This window comes from Anabrus simplex, chromosome 4, assembly GCF_040414725.1.
Source record: "Anabrus simplex isolate iqAnaSimp1 chromosome 4, ASM4041472v1, whole genome shotgun sequence".
In the NCBI taxonomy this organism is placed as follows: Eukaryota; Metazoa; Arthropoda; class Insecta; order Orthoptera; family Tettigoniidae; genus Anabrus; species Anabrus simplex.
Genome location: NC_090268.1, coordinates 242738973 through 242753956, shown reverse-complemented (window position 1 = coordinate 242753956; position 14984 = coordinate 242738973). Strand labels below are relative to the sequence as shown.

The 14984-nt window shown below is 38.5% G+C and overlaps 1 protein-coding gene across 5 annotated transcripts in view; it reads left to right on the top strand.

Moving 5' to 3' along the window:
- Positions 1 to 14984, top strand: part of LOC136871840 (eukaryotic translation initiation factor 2-alpha kinase 1) — a 292614-nt gene that overhangs the window by 12180 nt on the left and 265450 nt on the right. For all 5 annotated transcript variants that reach the window (XM_068227225.1, XM_068227223.1, XM_068227224.1 and 2 more), the window contains one exon: positions 1829 to 1921. In XM_068227225.1, the coding sequence (XP_068083326.1) occupies positions 1846 to 1921 (76 nt within the window). In that variant the 5' untranslated portion in view covers positions 1829 to 1845. Of the gene's footprint in view, positions 1 to 1828; positions 1922 to 14984 lie in introns of those variants that run through there.

Genomic DNA, 14984 nt, shown 5'->3' with positions numbered 1-14984 from the left:
TCACACCCATTTTCATTTAACGTCGCAGTCGCTTCTTTCACACTCTTAGCCTTTTCCTATCCCATCACCACTTTAAGCCCTATCTGTGTCAGTGCGTCATTAAGCACGTATCTCTTTTTGATAGGTATGAAGGATGCTTGCATTATATTCCAAGTGAGTTCATCAGCTTCATTCAACTTCCCTTGTTTAATTAGGCCTAGATATTGGGCCTTCTGAATTTCTGTTGTATATTTACATTGTATAGTTACATTACTCTTCTTTCCTAAAATCCTTTCCCGTCATCATATTCTAGTCAGGTTTGTCCTAGTAGGTAATGGAACAGAACTAATTACAAATGACTGTGTGAGTTTCCATAAAAGCATCAACTTTGTTGCAGTCGGTTTTAGTTACTGGATAAAGTATTGCAATACATATATCTAAATTATCCATACTGAGAATATAAAATACTAGCTGTAGTACCCATCATTGATGGGACTATCACTTAATATTTGCAAGATGACATTTTTGGCTACCCCTCCCTTTGTTCCCCAGTATCTGAGGCACATACATGGGCATGCCTCTCTCTGTCAGTGGCTGGTTGTGACGTGCATGCTTCCTTGCTCTCTGTGGTCCTTTGCAGTTACATATTTTTTCATTATTACTGATCTTGATCTGATCTCTTCCTTCTGGCATGAAAAAGCCAAGCATTGGATTTATATTAAAAAAATACCCACAAGTGTAATAAGCCTTTAAAATGTTGGAACTATCTTCATAGCAACTGTCTTACAGTCTACACAGCTACTGTAGTTACCAGCTATTGGACTTTCACATGACTACTACTTATATTTCCCGTATTTATAATCAGCTTCTAACAACACATATTCTCTTAATTTTATATTCAGGTTCTAGGATTGGCCTCTACAGTCACTTAAGATCTCACAAAAAACCAAGTTCTTCAGGAAGACAATCATACTCGTCTACGAGGGATAGCCCATCAATCATCATTCATTTATATATTCAGGTCCAGCCTAAGCAGAAAAATTCTTTCCTCCCCACTTTTAATGCTACTGCGATATCTAATCCCTTTATCATGACACTCTGACATTCTTTGATCTTTATTAAATTCACCAGCTGATTACTCGCACCACTTAAGATGTAACAGAAACTAGATGGAAAGAAATCACTCCTAACCCCAAAATTGGTTCTCTGCTACTGATCAGCATATCTCTCATTATCACCGGCAACTGGAAATCACTTCTAGTTACTGGATCACTGATTAAAATCACAGTGATCAAAAACAAACTCTCACTGCTTCACTGTTGAATGAAAAATAATGTTTTAGCCCATCTCCAATATGAACTGTACATACAAAATACTGTATCTCAATATCACACAGGATGACTGTTCTTGAATTTGTATTTTGGAAAGGGGTCCTCAGCATTTAAACAAGACACATCTTTCTCCTAACTGTCTGAAAGCTCAAGTAAAGAATAATTCTTTTATCAGTTATTGCCCTCGATCAGTACTCTAGATCTTAGAGTAAAAGGGAAGCATAAGATGCCTTCTTACATGCCAAAGATCAAACATTCTTTCCTTGGGTTTTCTGTCTAATTCTATAGGACCAATGAGCATGATTCAACATTGTATATAAATTGTGATATGAAATTTCACATGTGGCTGCTACTGCTTGACATGTTTTACACAACATTTAGTATATGTTTTGCATAAACACTTTTTTTTTTAAAAATGTTTTTTATCTCTAAATCTTTCTGTTCATTTCTTGATTAGCCTTAGGAAAATTTGTTAACTCAAAATTGTTATACTATTTATTGCATTATTTGTCTTGTAGGTTGATTATGCACAAGAATGCAGCAAGGTTCAAGTGTGGTACAACGCTCAAAACGTTGGTCGGATTTGAGTACTAATACTACAATTGATACAGGTAAATTGTGACTTTTGCTTGTATTTTTATAATAATGTTGTTGAAGATGAATAATGTAAAATGTAGGATATAAAAGAAAGGACATCATTTAGGAAGAAGGTTGCGGGATTGAGGGATGCGTCTGAAGAGCAACATGCGAAGCCACGGAACATCTCGGTGGAAGAACGAGCAAGAAGAAGTCAAAGACTCAAGAATCTTTGGCGAGAGTGTAAAGAGAAGGGTATCAGTCTGCGTGACAGAAGGAAGATTGTGTAAACGTGGCCCACAGGTGGCCGTATCGATTAATAATAATAATAATAATAATAATAATAAATTATATCAGTCATACTTATGCCCTAAGAATTAGTTCTTCAGTCCTGAGGTATTTTATATGATACACTGAGTTTACACAAAGTGAGCGAGTTCGTTGCACGGTTGATAAACTTAACCGTAATAGGTATTTGTATATGTTCCTGTATTGACTTGTCTAAAGCTATTAAAAACTATAAAATGGTATGTGTTTGGTCCACCTTGTCAGTACATTTTTGTAACTGAAAAGAATTTTTTCAGACATGTTTCTGGAATGTAGTACATTTCTTTCATCATTGAAGTCCTATCGAAGAAGAAAAGCAATATAACACTTTCTTTTGTTTAACTCAAAATCTAAAGAAGTATTCTATTCGGTTCCTTACGACCCCTGGGGATCACGAGTGACTTGTTTGGCATGTCTTATTTCTTCCCAATACCTCTTCATTCTCTCACTCCTCCTCTTTCTCTCTGCTTCCGTGATCTGAATCTGGATCCTGGTATCCATCATCTGTGACCTTCCATAAGCTTTCTGTATTTGGACCTATCCTGTACTGTCATCAGTGGATATTTTTCCTTTATGCCAGTAGTCTCCCAATCTTCTCTGACTTCCTTCATCCATTTATTTATCTCTAGTTAAGCAGGTTGCATTCCATATCTTCATCAGCCTACTGTCATCCATCCTCATGAGATGTCCAACAAATCCTAACCTTCTCTTTCTTATCACACTCAAAATTGGTTCTATACTCTCTTATAGTTCCTGCCTTGATCTGTGTACCCAGATTTCACCTTCCCTTTTGGTGCCCCATATATGTCTCAAGATTCTTCTTTCCTCCTTCTCCAATTGTATGCATGCTCTTTTGCCCAATGTCAGCGTCTCAGTTACATATAATGCAGCATTCCTGATGGTTATCATGTAGTGTCGCAGTTTGGCGTTCCTCGAGAGGTTCTTTCCATATGTAGTCATAGCTGCATATCGTAGTTTCCGCAGCAGTTGATCTCTGTCTGTGGTACTTTTGTTGTTTTGTACTTTATCTGTGATGTTCTCACCTAGGTACCGGAAGCTGTCGACTCTCTCTACCACTTGCTCTTTTACATTCCAGTCGGGCCTTCATATTCAGTACCTTCATCTTGTTGTAGGCTATTTTTAGACCAACCTTTGCTGCAATCTCGGCTAGATTTGCTAGTGCCAAATTCTCGTCTTCTTCCTTCTCATGCAACAATAACCTTTCATGGTTCTATTCAACTGTCTGCATTGCTTCGCCACTTCATCCAAAACTAGGTTAAATAATACTGGCGACAGACCATCTCCTTGTTGGACTCCTGTCTTAATTTCGAAGCTGTCTGACAACATACTCCATTATCTTACTCTAGCAGTTGTAGCCTCCAATGTTTCCCCCACCAATGCATGTGTCGTAGAATCCAATCCTCTGTCACGTGGGATGTTTAGTAGTGTGTTCGTGTCTATCGAGTCGTAGGCTTTTGCGAAGTCTACAAATGTCACTATTGTTTCCTTTCCTTTCCTGTGTCTGTTCTATGATTCTCTTGATTCCAAAGATCTGTTCTACGCAGTTTCTCCCTTTCTGGAAACCACCCTGGTATTCTCCTATGGTCGATTCAAGCTGTGCTTCCACTCTATTCAGCAATAATCTTGAGAGTATCTTGTGCCCTCTGTAGTTATCCAGTACTTTTTTGTCTCCTTTCTTATGTATTGGGTATAATTATGGCTTCCTTCCAGGCGATAGGGATCATCTTATTTATCCAGATGTCCATTATTATTCTGTACATGCTTTCTTCCATTGCAGGACCACCCCATTTTGATCTCCTCGGCGCATATACCATCATTACCTGCATTTTTGTTGTTCTTGAGATCCTTGATACCGTTCACAACTTTTGTTCTGGGGTGCTCGTCCTTCATTGATGTCTCTGTTGTACTGTAGTGTCATACTCCCTGTGGGTGCTTCTGTGTTCAGTAGATCTTTGAAATATTTTGCTATTTCCTCGCATACATCTTTTTCACCTATTTTCAACTCGCCATCTCCTTTCAAAAAAGGTTCTTTCGCCTCATAACCCTTTATCCTGCCCTTCATCTCCTTAAAGAAGGATCGTGATTTGTTTTTCTTAAATGCATGATCAGCTTCTTCCTGCCTCTCATTCCACCTTTTCCTTCTGGCATTCCTGATCATCTTGGCAGCCATCTTTCTTGCTTCCTTGAATGTTGACAGGTCCTCTTCCTTCTTGGTATTCTGCCACCTTACCCACATCTTCCTCCTGTACTCTACCGCATCTTCACATTCTTCTGTCCACCACTCATGCTTCCTTCTCTTGTTGTTAGTGGCCAATCGTTCGGATTCTTCTCTAACCTTGTCCTTTAAGTTTTCCCATTTACTCTCCACTGTCAGGTTCTTCATGTATTGATCTCAGTTTTTGTTCAGTGGTTCTCTGTCAATCTGGTGTGAGTTTGTGTTCGTGTTTCTCCTAGTTCTGTTTGTTATCCATCTACGTTTGATTTCAGTGAGATAGTGGTCAGACTCCATTCTCCTGTTATTTCCTGACCTTGGTGTTCATGATCTCTGCATGATTTTTGTCTCGGATCGCTACGTGATCTATCTGCCTTTCACCAATTCTATTGCCCGGACTTACCCAGGTTGTCTTTTTACTCGCCTTGGCTTTATAGTGTGTGGTCATGATTCTCATCTTGTGTCTTTTGCACAAGTTTGCAAGCCTTTCTCCATTCTTATTTGTTTTCTTGTGCACAGGGTAATCCCCTACAGGGCCTCTGAATCTCCTTTCAATGCCTAACTGTGCATTGAAATCCCCCAGCAGGATCGTGACACCTCTCTTGTTTGCTTCCGTTACTATCTTATTCAGTGTGTTCCAGAAGTTCTCTGTTCCTACCTTGTCTTTTTTGTTATAATTTATGGGGGGTATATGCATTGACAAGTGTATAAATTTTATTGCCAATTTTCATCATCAAGTATGACAGTCTCTCATTCACATCCCTCCAGTCAATGATACTACTCAAGAAGCTTCGGTCTGCTATAAATGCTGTACCAAACATAAACAGCTGTTGCTTCATCCTTATGCCCGGTTTTCCCATCAGTATTACATATCCTTCTGATTCCACCGTATTTTCATCTTTGAATCTCGTTTTCTGCAGAGCCAGTATGCCGATTCCATTTTCTTTCATTGCATCTAGGACTTGTTTCAGTTTCCCCACTCTGATCATGGTCTGTATGTTGATGGTTCCTAATTTAAAGGTTCTCTTGCGTCTGATCTTTTGTGTCCGGCATATTGAGGACGTTGAGATATTGGGGAGCTCTGATTCTCCCTCTGCACACGATGCAGGTTCCCCAGAATCCGACAACCTGCTTGCGTCAACCGAGGTCGACAGAGAATTAACCCCCTCGGGTAAAGTAGTGATTATCTTATGCTCCATGGTTACTTCACAAGCCGAAGTATTAAGCTGGGCTACCGCAATATCGGTACTGTTGTTACAACTGAGGTAATGAGCCCCAGAGGGCATTTTATACCTTCTGCCAGGATAATGTTCACCCTAGTTGGTCAGGGCTGGGAGTAGGAATTTCCTCCATACCCCCCAATAGCTATGGTTTTCCCACCAATACTTGGGTGGCTGACTGCAGTGATTTCCCACTGGGCAAAAAGACTGATGAATTGGTCAGGGGGGTGCTAACTCCTGTCGACACTCCAGTCAGGATTTAGGAAGGGAATGAGGACAAGTGATAACATAATGGTTGTTAAAACAATAATGGATAAATACAAGAGCAAGAAAAGAGGCAAATTGTACGTCACGGCATTCGATTTAAAGTAAGCTTTTGACTCGGTGAGTAGTTGGGCTTTCGTCCATAAGTTGAGTCAGATTGGAATATTAAGGAAGATGGTAAGAGCAATTGAAAATACACATGAGGAATTTAAATGTTCTATCAGAGTGAAAGATGGACTAGTGGTTGGAGGGATATTTTCAAAACTGGCCCTCGAAGAAGGCTGCAAATGATCACCAATATTGTTTTTATTATTTATTAATGACATTTTCCATTTCGAAGGCTTTGAGAAAGGAGCATCTCCATGCCTCGAGAATCAATGAATGTGTAAATGTGTAAATAAATACAAAATCAGCTGATTCATTATTCCGATAATTTGTAGTCTTAGTTACGTGCATACTTCGTACTTTCCACCTTCGTTTATTCATTGAGTAAAAGTTAATAATCAAATTCCTATATCCCAATAATATTGCACTTCAAGCCCCCGGCGTGGTTTTGACAGAAATTATAGTAGACAACCTCTTATTCTCAGCATTTAAGGGCACTTTTATTCTCCGTCCCACGTAGTAGGGAAAATAATACTAATCCACCAGCAGTAAAAGTTCATATAACCACACTTCAGCTGAAAATTGTAGTGTAGTGTAGATACAGTAAATTTAGATAGTGCCATATCTTGCCTGCTATATTCGTGTGTTATCTTTCGTGTGTATCCAAGAGCGTAGTACTAATAATCTAAGCATTTAGCTTTGTTGGTAATCTTTGAGTACAGTAGTTCTTGCAAATTTCATTCCTGTTTGTGCTTAGTAGTGACATACGGTACCGGTATTGTAATTAGGATATGTCTGAACGTAGTATTAAAAATTACTGTAGTGTACTGTACAGTAGTATACAAATAATATCCTATTAGAATTTAGTGTACTTATTTTATTATTGTAAAACATTTGTGTAGTACTGGTGTAGTAGAGGTATCCGTAGAAACTCTTACTAAAATTCTGTTGTTGTAATTAGGATAGGCCTAATTGCAGTTTGGAATTGTGTAGTTCTTGTGTATTCCTTTCTATATTCAGTAATTAATAGCAGTTTTTATCCTGTTAGGGGTTGTAGGATAAAAAATAGTGTACGACTAAGTAGTATTGTAGTGTAGTCTTATATTAATTACCTTATTGTCGTGTGATCATTGAATACTATACCAAACATTTATCCGTTCATTTATTTTTTGCAAATAAGTTATTTTATTTTTATTTTCATTTTTTTTCGTAAAGAATGGCTAAGGAGCGCGAGTGTACGAACTGTGGGTGTGGCGAGGCATTGAGGGGTATGAGAGAGGAGTTGGAGAGTTTGAGTGAGATAATTAGGATTCTCACAGAAGGCAGGAAGGAAGATAGGGCTCCCTCAAACAATGTACAGGTTACAGTAGGTGTACAAGATGGAGGGGAAGGAAAGGGGGAGTTGTAGAAGACAGGTGGTCAAATGTTCTAAGGGGAAGGGGATTGCAAACTAAGGGCTCTATTCAGGATCAGAATTCAGGACAGGTGTCTGTGCGAAATCAGTACGAGTCACTCCAGGTAGAACAACAGAGGGAAGGTGAGGGACAGGGAACTGTTGCTGAGATATGTGGAAGTAGGAGGAAGGGAAAAGGTAGGAAAGTGAAATGTAGAGTAGAGGATAGGAAAAAACAAATGGAACAGGGTCATGGGAAGGAGAAAAGGGAGAAGGAAGTAGCTTCCGCAGCTATCAGGGAAGATAGAGCTGACCAGGAGGGGAGGGGATCAAATGAGGTGGGTAAGGTTGAGGCTCTGGTAATGGGGGATTCCATCATTAGACACGTGGGGAAAGTGTGTGGAGGAAAGGGAACCAGGGTAGAGTGCTATCCAGGAATTAGGTTGAGGCAGATGTTTTTTTTGCTAGGGGCTTTACGTCGCACCGACACAGATAGGTCTTATGGCGACGATGGGATAGGAAAGGCTTAGGAGTTGGAAGGAAGCGGCCGTGGCCTTAATTAAGGTACAGCCCCAGCATTTGCCTGGTGTGAAAATGGGAAACCACGGAAAACCATTTTCAGGGCTGCCGATAGTGGGATTCGAACCTACTATCTCCCGGATGCAAGCTCACAGCCGCGCGCCTCTGCGCGCACGGCCAACTCGCCCGGTGAGGCAGATGTTGAGGAAAGTAGAAGAGAGGGAGGAGGGGAAGGAGAAGGTGGTAGTGTTTCACGTTGGTACCAACAACGTAAGGCAAGCTGATATAAGTATCAACATAGTGGGGGATGTGTGGGATCTGGTAAATGTAGCACGGGTGAAGTTTAAGAAAGCGGGGATTGTTATTAGTGGAATACTGTGTAGGAGGGATACTTTCTGGAGGGTGATTTGGGATTTAAATGAGACTATGGAATGGGTATGTGGGAAACTGGGAGTGAAATTTCTAGATCCTGATGGGTGGGTAGGAGATAGTGATCTGTGCTCTGATGGCCTTCGCTTAAACCGCAGTGGTATGTATAAGTTAGGAAATTTGTTTGGAAGGGTAAAAGGGAGGTACATTCAGGGAAACGGGGTGGCCTAGGGAGCAGTGATAAGGGAACAGGGAACTGGAAATTAAGTAGGGATGACATAAAATTGTTAGTTTTGAACTGTAGAAGTATTGTAAGGAAAGGAATAGAACTAAGTAATTTAATAGATATATATTTACCAGATATTGTAATAGGAGTTGAATCATGGCTGAAAAATGATATAATGGATGCAGAAATTTTCTCACGGAACTGGAGTGTGTATCGTAGAGATAGCATAGGAATGGTGGCAGGGGGAGTATTCATTCTGGTGAAAGAAGTATTTGTAAGCTATGAAAAAGTTAAAGACTAAACACATGAAATTCTAGGTGTAAGGCTCATTTCTAAAGATAATAGGCAACTTGATATATTTGGAGTGTACAGACCAGGAAAGGATAGCACTGACACTGATTTGGAATTAATTGATAAAATAATCAGCTATATAGGAAACAACATGGAAAGAAATGTGACTGTAGTGGGAGATCTGAATTTACCAGATGTCATTTGGGAAGGAAATGCGAACGACAGGAAGCATGACCAACAAATGGCAAATAAATTAATATGGGAAGGACAGCTAATTCAGAAAGTGACGGAATCAACCAGAGGGAAAAATATCCTGGATGTGGTGCTGATAAAACCAGATGAGTTCTATAGAGAAACTGAAGTAATAGATGGTATTAGTGATCATGAAGGTGTTTTTGTCGTAGTTTAAAATAAATGTGATAGAAAGGAAGGTCTTACAAGTACGAGTATTAGGCAGTACCATGTGGCTGGTAAAGCAGACATGAGGCAGCTTCTAAAAAGTAACTATGATCGGTGCAAAACGGTAAATAAAAATGTAAACAGACTCTGGGATGGGTTTAAAGCAATTGTTCAGGAATGTGAAAACAGGTTTGTACCTTTAAGGGTGGTAAGGAATGGGAAAGACCCACCTTATTATAATAGAGAAATATAGAGACTAAGAAGGAGGTGCAGACTGGAAAGAAATGGAGTTAGAAATGGCTGTGGAAGTAAGGAGAAATTGAAAGAACTTGCTAGAAAATTGAATCTAGCAAAGAAGGCAGCTAAGGATAACATGATGGCCAAGCGTAATTGGCAGTCATACAAATTTTAGTGAAAACTGGAAGGGTATGTATAGGTATTTTAAGGCAGAAACAGGTTCCAAGAAGGACATTCCAGGAATAATTAATGAACGAGGGGAGTGTGTATGTGTGAGGATCTTCAAACGGCAGAAGTATTCCGTCAGCAGTGTGTAAAGATTGTTGGTTACAAGGATAATGTCCAGATAGAGGAGACGACTAAGGCTAAAGAAGTATTAAAATTTACGTATGATAATGACATTTACAATAAGATACAATAGTTGAAAACTAGAAAAACGGCTGGAATTGATAACATTTCTGGGGTATACTAAAGACAATAGGTTGGGGTACCCTATCTGAAGTACTTATTTGATTATTGTTTGGTTGGAGGAGCTATACCAGTTGAGTGGAGAGTTGCTATAGTAGCCCCTGCAAAGCTGAAAATTACGGGCCAGTAACTTTGACTTGCATTTTATGTAAGCTTTGGGAAGGCATTCTTTCTGATTATATTAGACATGTTTGTGAAATTAATAACTGGTTCGATAGAAGGGAGTTCGGTTTTAGGAAAGGTTATTCCACTGAAGCTCAACTTGTAGGATTCCAGCAAGATATAGCAGATATATTGGATTCAGGAAATCAGATGGACTGTATCGTGATTGACCTGTTTAAAGCATTTGATAGGGTGGATCATAGGGGACTACTGGCAGAAATGATTACAATTAGAATAGACAAAAGTGTGACTGAATGGGTTGCTATATTTCTAGAAAATAGATCTCAGAGAATTAGAGTAGGTGAGGCTTTATCTGACCCTGAAATAATTAAGAGGAGAATTCCTCAAGGCAGTATTTTCGGACCTTTATGTTTTCTTATATATATAAATGATATGAGTAAAGGAGTGGAATCAGAGGTAAGGCTCTTTGCGGATGATGTTATTCTCTATAGAGTAATAAATAAGTAACAAGATTGTGAGCAGCTGCAACGTGACCTCGATAATGTTGTGAGATGGACAGCAGGCAGTGGTATGTTGATAAACGGGGTTAAAAGTCATAGGAAAAGTCCTCTCAGTTTTAATTATTGCGTTGATGGGGTGAAATTTCCTTTAGGGGCTCATTGTAAGTATCTAGGTGTTAATATAGGGAAAGATCTTCATTGGGGTAATCACATAAATGGGATTGGAAATAAAGGGTACAGATCTCTGCACATGGTTATCAGGGTGTTTAGGGGTTGTAGTAAGGATGTAAAGGAGAGGGCATATAAGTCTCTGGTAAGACCCCAACTAGAGTATGGTTCCAGTGTATGGGACCCTCACCGGGATTACCTGATTCAAGAACTGGAAGAAATCCAAAGAAAAGCAGCTCGATTTGTTCCGACAACGAAGTAGCGTTACAAAAATTTTGCAAAGTTTGGGCTGGGAAGAATTGAGTGAAAGAAGGAGAACTGCTCGACTAAGTGGTATGTTGCAGCTTATAAACTTCATTTTCCTCGTTCGTATTGAAGATCTACTTGTGGAATTGTATCATAAGTGGTATGTTCCGAGCTGTCAGCGGAGAGATGGCGTGGTAGTAGAAAGAGCCAGCTGTACTTCAAGCTGGCTCAGTCAACTAGAAAATGAAACTTAGGAAAGTAAGGAATTTCAAGTTACCCAATTGCAACAGTCAAGTTTTTAAGGAGGAAGGGGGTCTGAGATTGCTCTTGGTAAACTGTCAAAGTGTAGTAAATAAACAATTAAAATTCGGTACATTGATGGAATCTTATGAGACTGATATGGTGATAGGAGTGGTATCATGGTTGAGAGAAGGGGTGGGTAATAGAGAAGTATTTCCAAAAGTGTACACAGTCTATCGTAGAGACCTAGGAGATAAAAAGGGAAGGGGGGGGGGGGGGGGGGTGAAGGAAACTTATTGTTCACATGAATGGTTTACCGATAAAAGGGATGAAATATTAGGGATAAAATTAGTTTGTGATAATATGAGGGAGGTGGGAATTATAGGAACATACAGGCCTGGAAAAGAGGAAAGAGACATGGAAATATTTGAGAAAATAATAGATTATACTTATAAAAACAATAATAATTATATGGTAATAATTGGGGGAGATCTAAATTTGCCTGAAGTTGAATGGAATGGAGCTGCAAGTGAAGCCCCTGAACAGAAACTGGCAAATAAGTTAATTTGGGAGGGAGGATTTACACAAGTAGTACAAGAACCGACTCATCTCAATAACTTACTAGATGTATTCTTGGTTAAACCATGGGAAATTGTTGATAAAACTGAGGTAATTGAAGGAATAGGAGACCATAAGGCTGTAATAATGGATGTAGGACTCGTACCAAAAAGGCTTAATAAGAGGGTTAAACAAGACAAGAAATTGTACAGAAAAACTAAAGTTGATGAATTTGGGACTTAAATCACAATTCAGTTTTTGGATAAGTGAAGGGAGTAATGTTGATACACTTTGGGGTAAATTTAAAGGAATCATTTGGGAAGGAGAGGATATTTGTACCTGTTAAGAAGGTACTGTTTATTATACAAGGGAAATAAGAAAATTAAAAAGAAAATGTAGAATAGTAAACAGGAAAATCAAAGAGGGTAGGGAGAGTAGAGAAACTAGAAAACAGCTAATGAGAAAACTGAATAGAGTGAAAAAGGAAGCAAGAGAGAATTATATGAATGGCATACTTCAAGAGGGTAACGACCACAAAGGGAAATGGAGAAAGCTGTATTCATATATCAGGAATCAAAAAGGAAAAGGAATCCAAATTCCTACAATGGTGGGAGAAGGGGGTGAACACTATTTAACAGATACTGAGAAAGGAAATCTATTTAGTAGGGAATTCAGAGATTCAGTAGATGATTGTCAGGAGTTTTAAACTGGAAACCGAAACAGAAGATAGAGAGGGAGAGACACAGAGGGAAACAAGAAGCTTCTCATTCACAAATGAAGATATTTTCAGGGAAATCCAACTGTTTCAGCAAGGAAAAGCAGCAGGAAGTGATCAAATTACTGGGGTGGTACATAGTGCCTTATTTAAAATTTCTCTTTGACTATGTCATAAATAATAGTGTAATATCAAAGGAATGGAAGGAATCTATAATAATACCAATTTATAAAGGAAAGGGTGATAAAAGGAAACCAGAAAACTACAGACCAATCAGCCTGACCAGTATAGTTTGTAAAATACTGGAAAGTTTAATATCTAAGTACATCAGAGGGACATGTGATGATAAAAATTGTTTCATGAGGAGCCAGTATGGATTTAGAAAGAAATTTTCTTTTGAGGCACAACTGGTGGGATTTCAGCAGGACATATCAGATCAATTGGATTCAGGAGGTCAGTTAGATTGCATAGCCATAGATCTTTCCAAAGCCTTTGGTAGAGTGGAACATGGAATATTATTAAAGAAATTGGAGGGAATAGGATTGGACGTAAGGGTTACACGTTGGATAAAAATATTTCTAAATTCAAAGGTTCAGAAAGTCAAAGTAGGAAATAATGTATCGCAGGAAGATAAAGTTTGGAAGGGAATTGCACAGGGTAGTATAATCGATCCGTTACTTTTCTTAATATACGCAAATGATTTAGGGAACAATATAACATCAAAAATAAGATTGTATGCAGATGACATAATTGTTTATAGGGAAATAAATAACATTGAGGATTGTTCAGAATTACAAAGGGACCTTGAAAGTATCCAACAATGGGTTAAAGAAAATAATATGAAGGTTAACGGAGGCAAATCAACTCTTACAACTTTTGCAAACAGGAGCTTTAAAACTGAATTTGAATATACTTTGGATGAGATGGTTATCCCAAAAGATGGCAAGTGCAAATACTTAGGTGTTAGATTTGAAAGTAATTTGCACTGGAAGGGTCATGTTGATGACATTGTTGGGAAAGCATACAGATCATTACATGTCATAATGAGGCTACTTAAAGGATGCAATAAAGAATTAAAAGAAAAAAGTTACTTAAGTATGGTTCATCCATTATTGGAATATGCAAACAGTGTTTGGGATCCTCACCTAATAAAAGAAATAGATAGTGTGCAGAGGAATGCAGCAAGATTTGTAACAGGGGATTTCAGGAGAAAGAGTAGTGTATCAGAAATCTTACAGGAACTTGGGTGGGAAACTTTAAGTAAGAGAAGGGAGAAGACTAGATTTATAGGATTATATAGAGCCTATTCAAGAGAAGAAGCATGGGGCAATATCCGTGAGAGGCTTCAATTGGAAAATAATTATATCGGCATGACAGACCACAAATATAAAATTAAAGGAATTTTAGCAGAAGCGATTGGTGTAAATTTTCATTCATTGGGAAGGGTGTGAAGGAGTGGAACAGTTTACCAGGGGTAGTGTTTGATCCTTTTCCAAAATCTGTACAGATATTCAAGAAGAGAATAAACAGCAACAGAGAAAATAAATGAAGTGTTAGAGGGCATTCGACCAGTGCAGGTTATGTAAATAAAAAAATGTGAGTGAATAAATTAATTCCATCCCCTGGTCTAAGGAGTTTGGACAGCCAAAGTAGGGGACTGCCTGTAGGGGTGAAGTACAGTGGGGACTTCGAGGGCCTTGGGACCGCTACAGTAGCTGTGAAAGCCCTTCATGAACTCTGAAAAGTGGTGTCAAAAGCAGGCTCTGGTTAAGACGCAGCAGGTCGTTATGCTACTTAGGTTCCAGAATGGGTAAAAATAAAAAAAGTAAATAAATGCAATGTAAAGTTTAATCTTATACCAGTTGTATAGTATCATTTGAAGTAATTCCATATACTGTATATCAGTTGACTATATTTGTAAGTAGTACGGGAGATATTATAAGTAGAATTTTGTAAACAATATGAATTTATTAAGGATGAGCTGTGTTTAATAGAAAAAAATGTTAGCGTAAGTGGTATAATATTGTGTTATAGGAAAATTTTCTTCTCTTGTTAATTTAATATTTAGTGCTTAAAAGTAATGTATTTTAGTGTACCATTTGCCACCGAGGTGGACACCTCATTTGCAAAAAAGAGATTTTTTTTTTGTTTTTTTGAATGACATTAGTAGACGAATAAGTTTGAGTGGCGTTTATAAAAGTAGGAAAGATCACAATATGAAGATAAAGTTGGAATTCAAGAGAACAAACTAGGGCAAATATTCATTCATATGAAGAGGAGTTAGGGATTGGAATAACTTACCAAGGGAGATGTTCAATAAATTTCCAATTTCTTTGAAATCATTTAGGTAAAGGCTAGGAAAACAACAGATAGGGAATCTGCCACCTGGGTGACTGCCCTAAATGCAGATCAGTATTGATTGATTGATCGATCAAGATATTCTGGGTCTTATCTTTGCAGACGATATCCTGCTCCTCACATTAATCCCTGTCAAAAT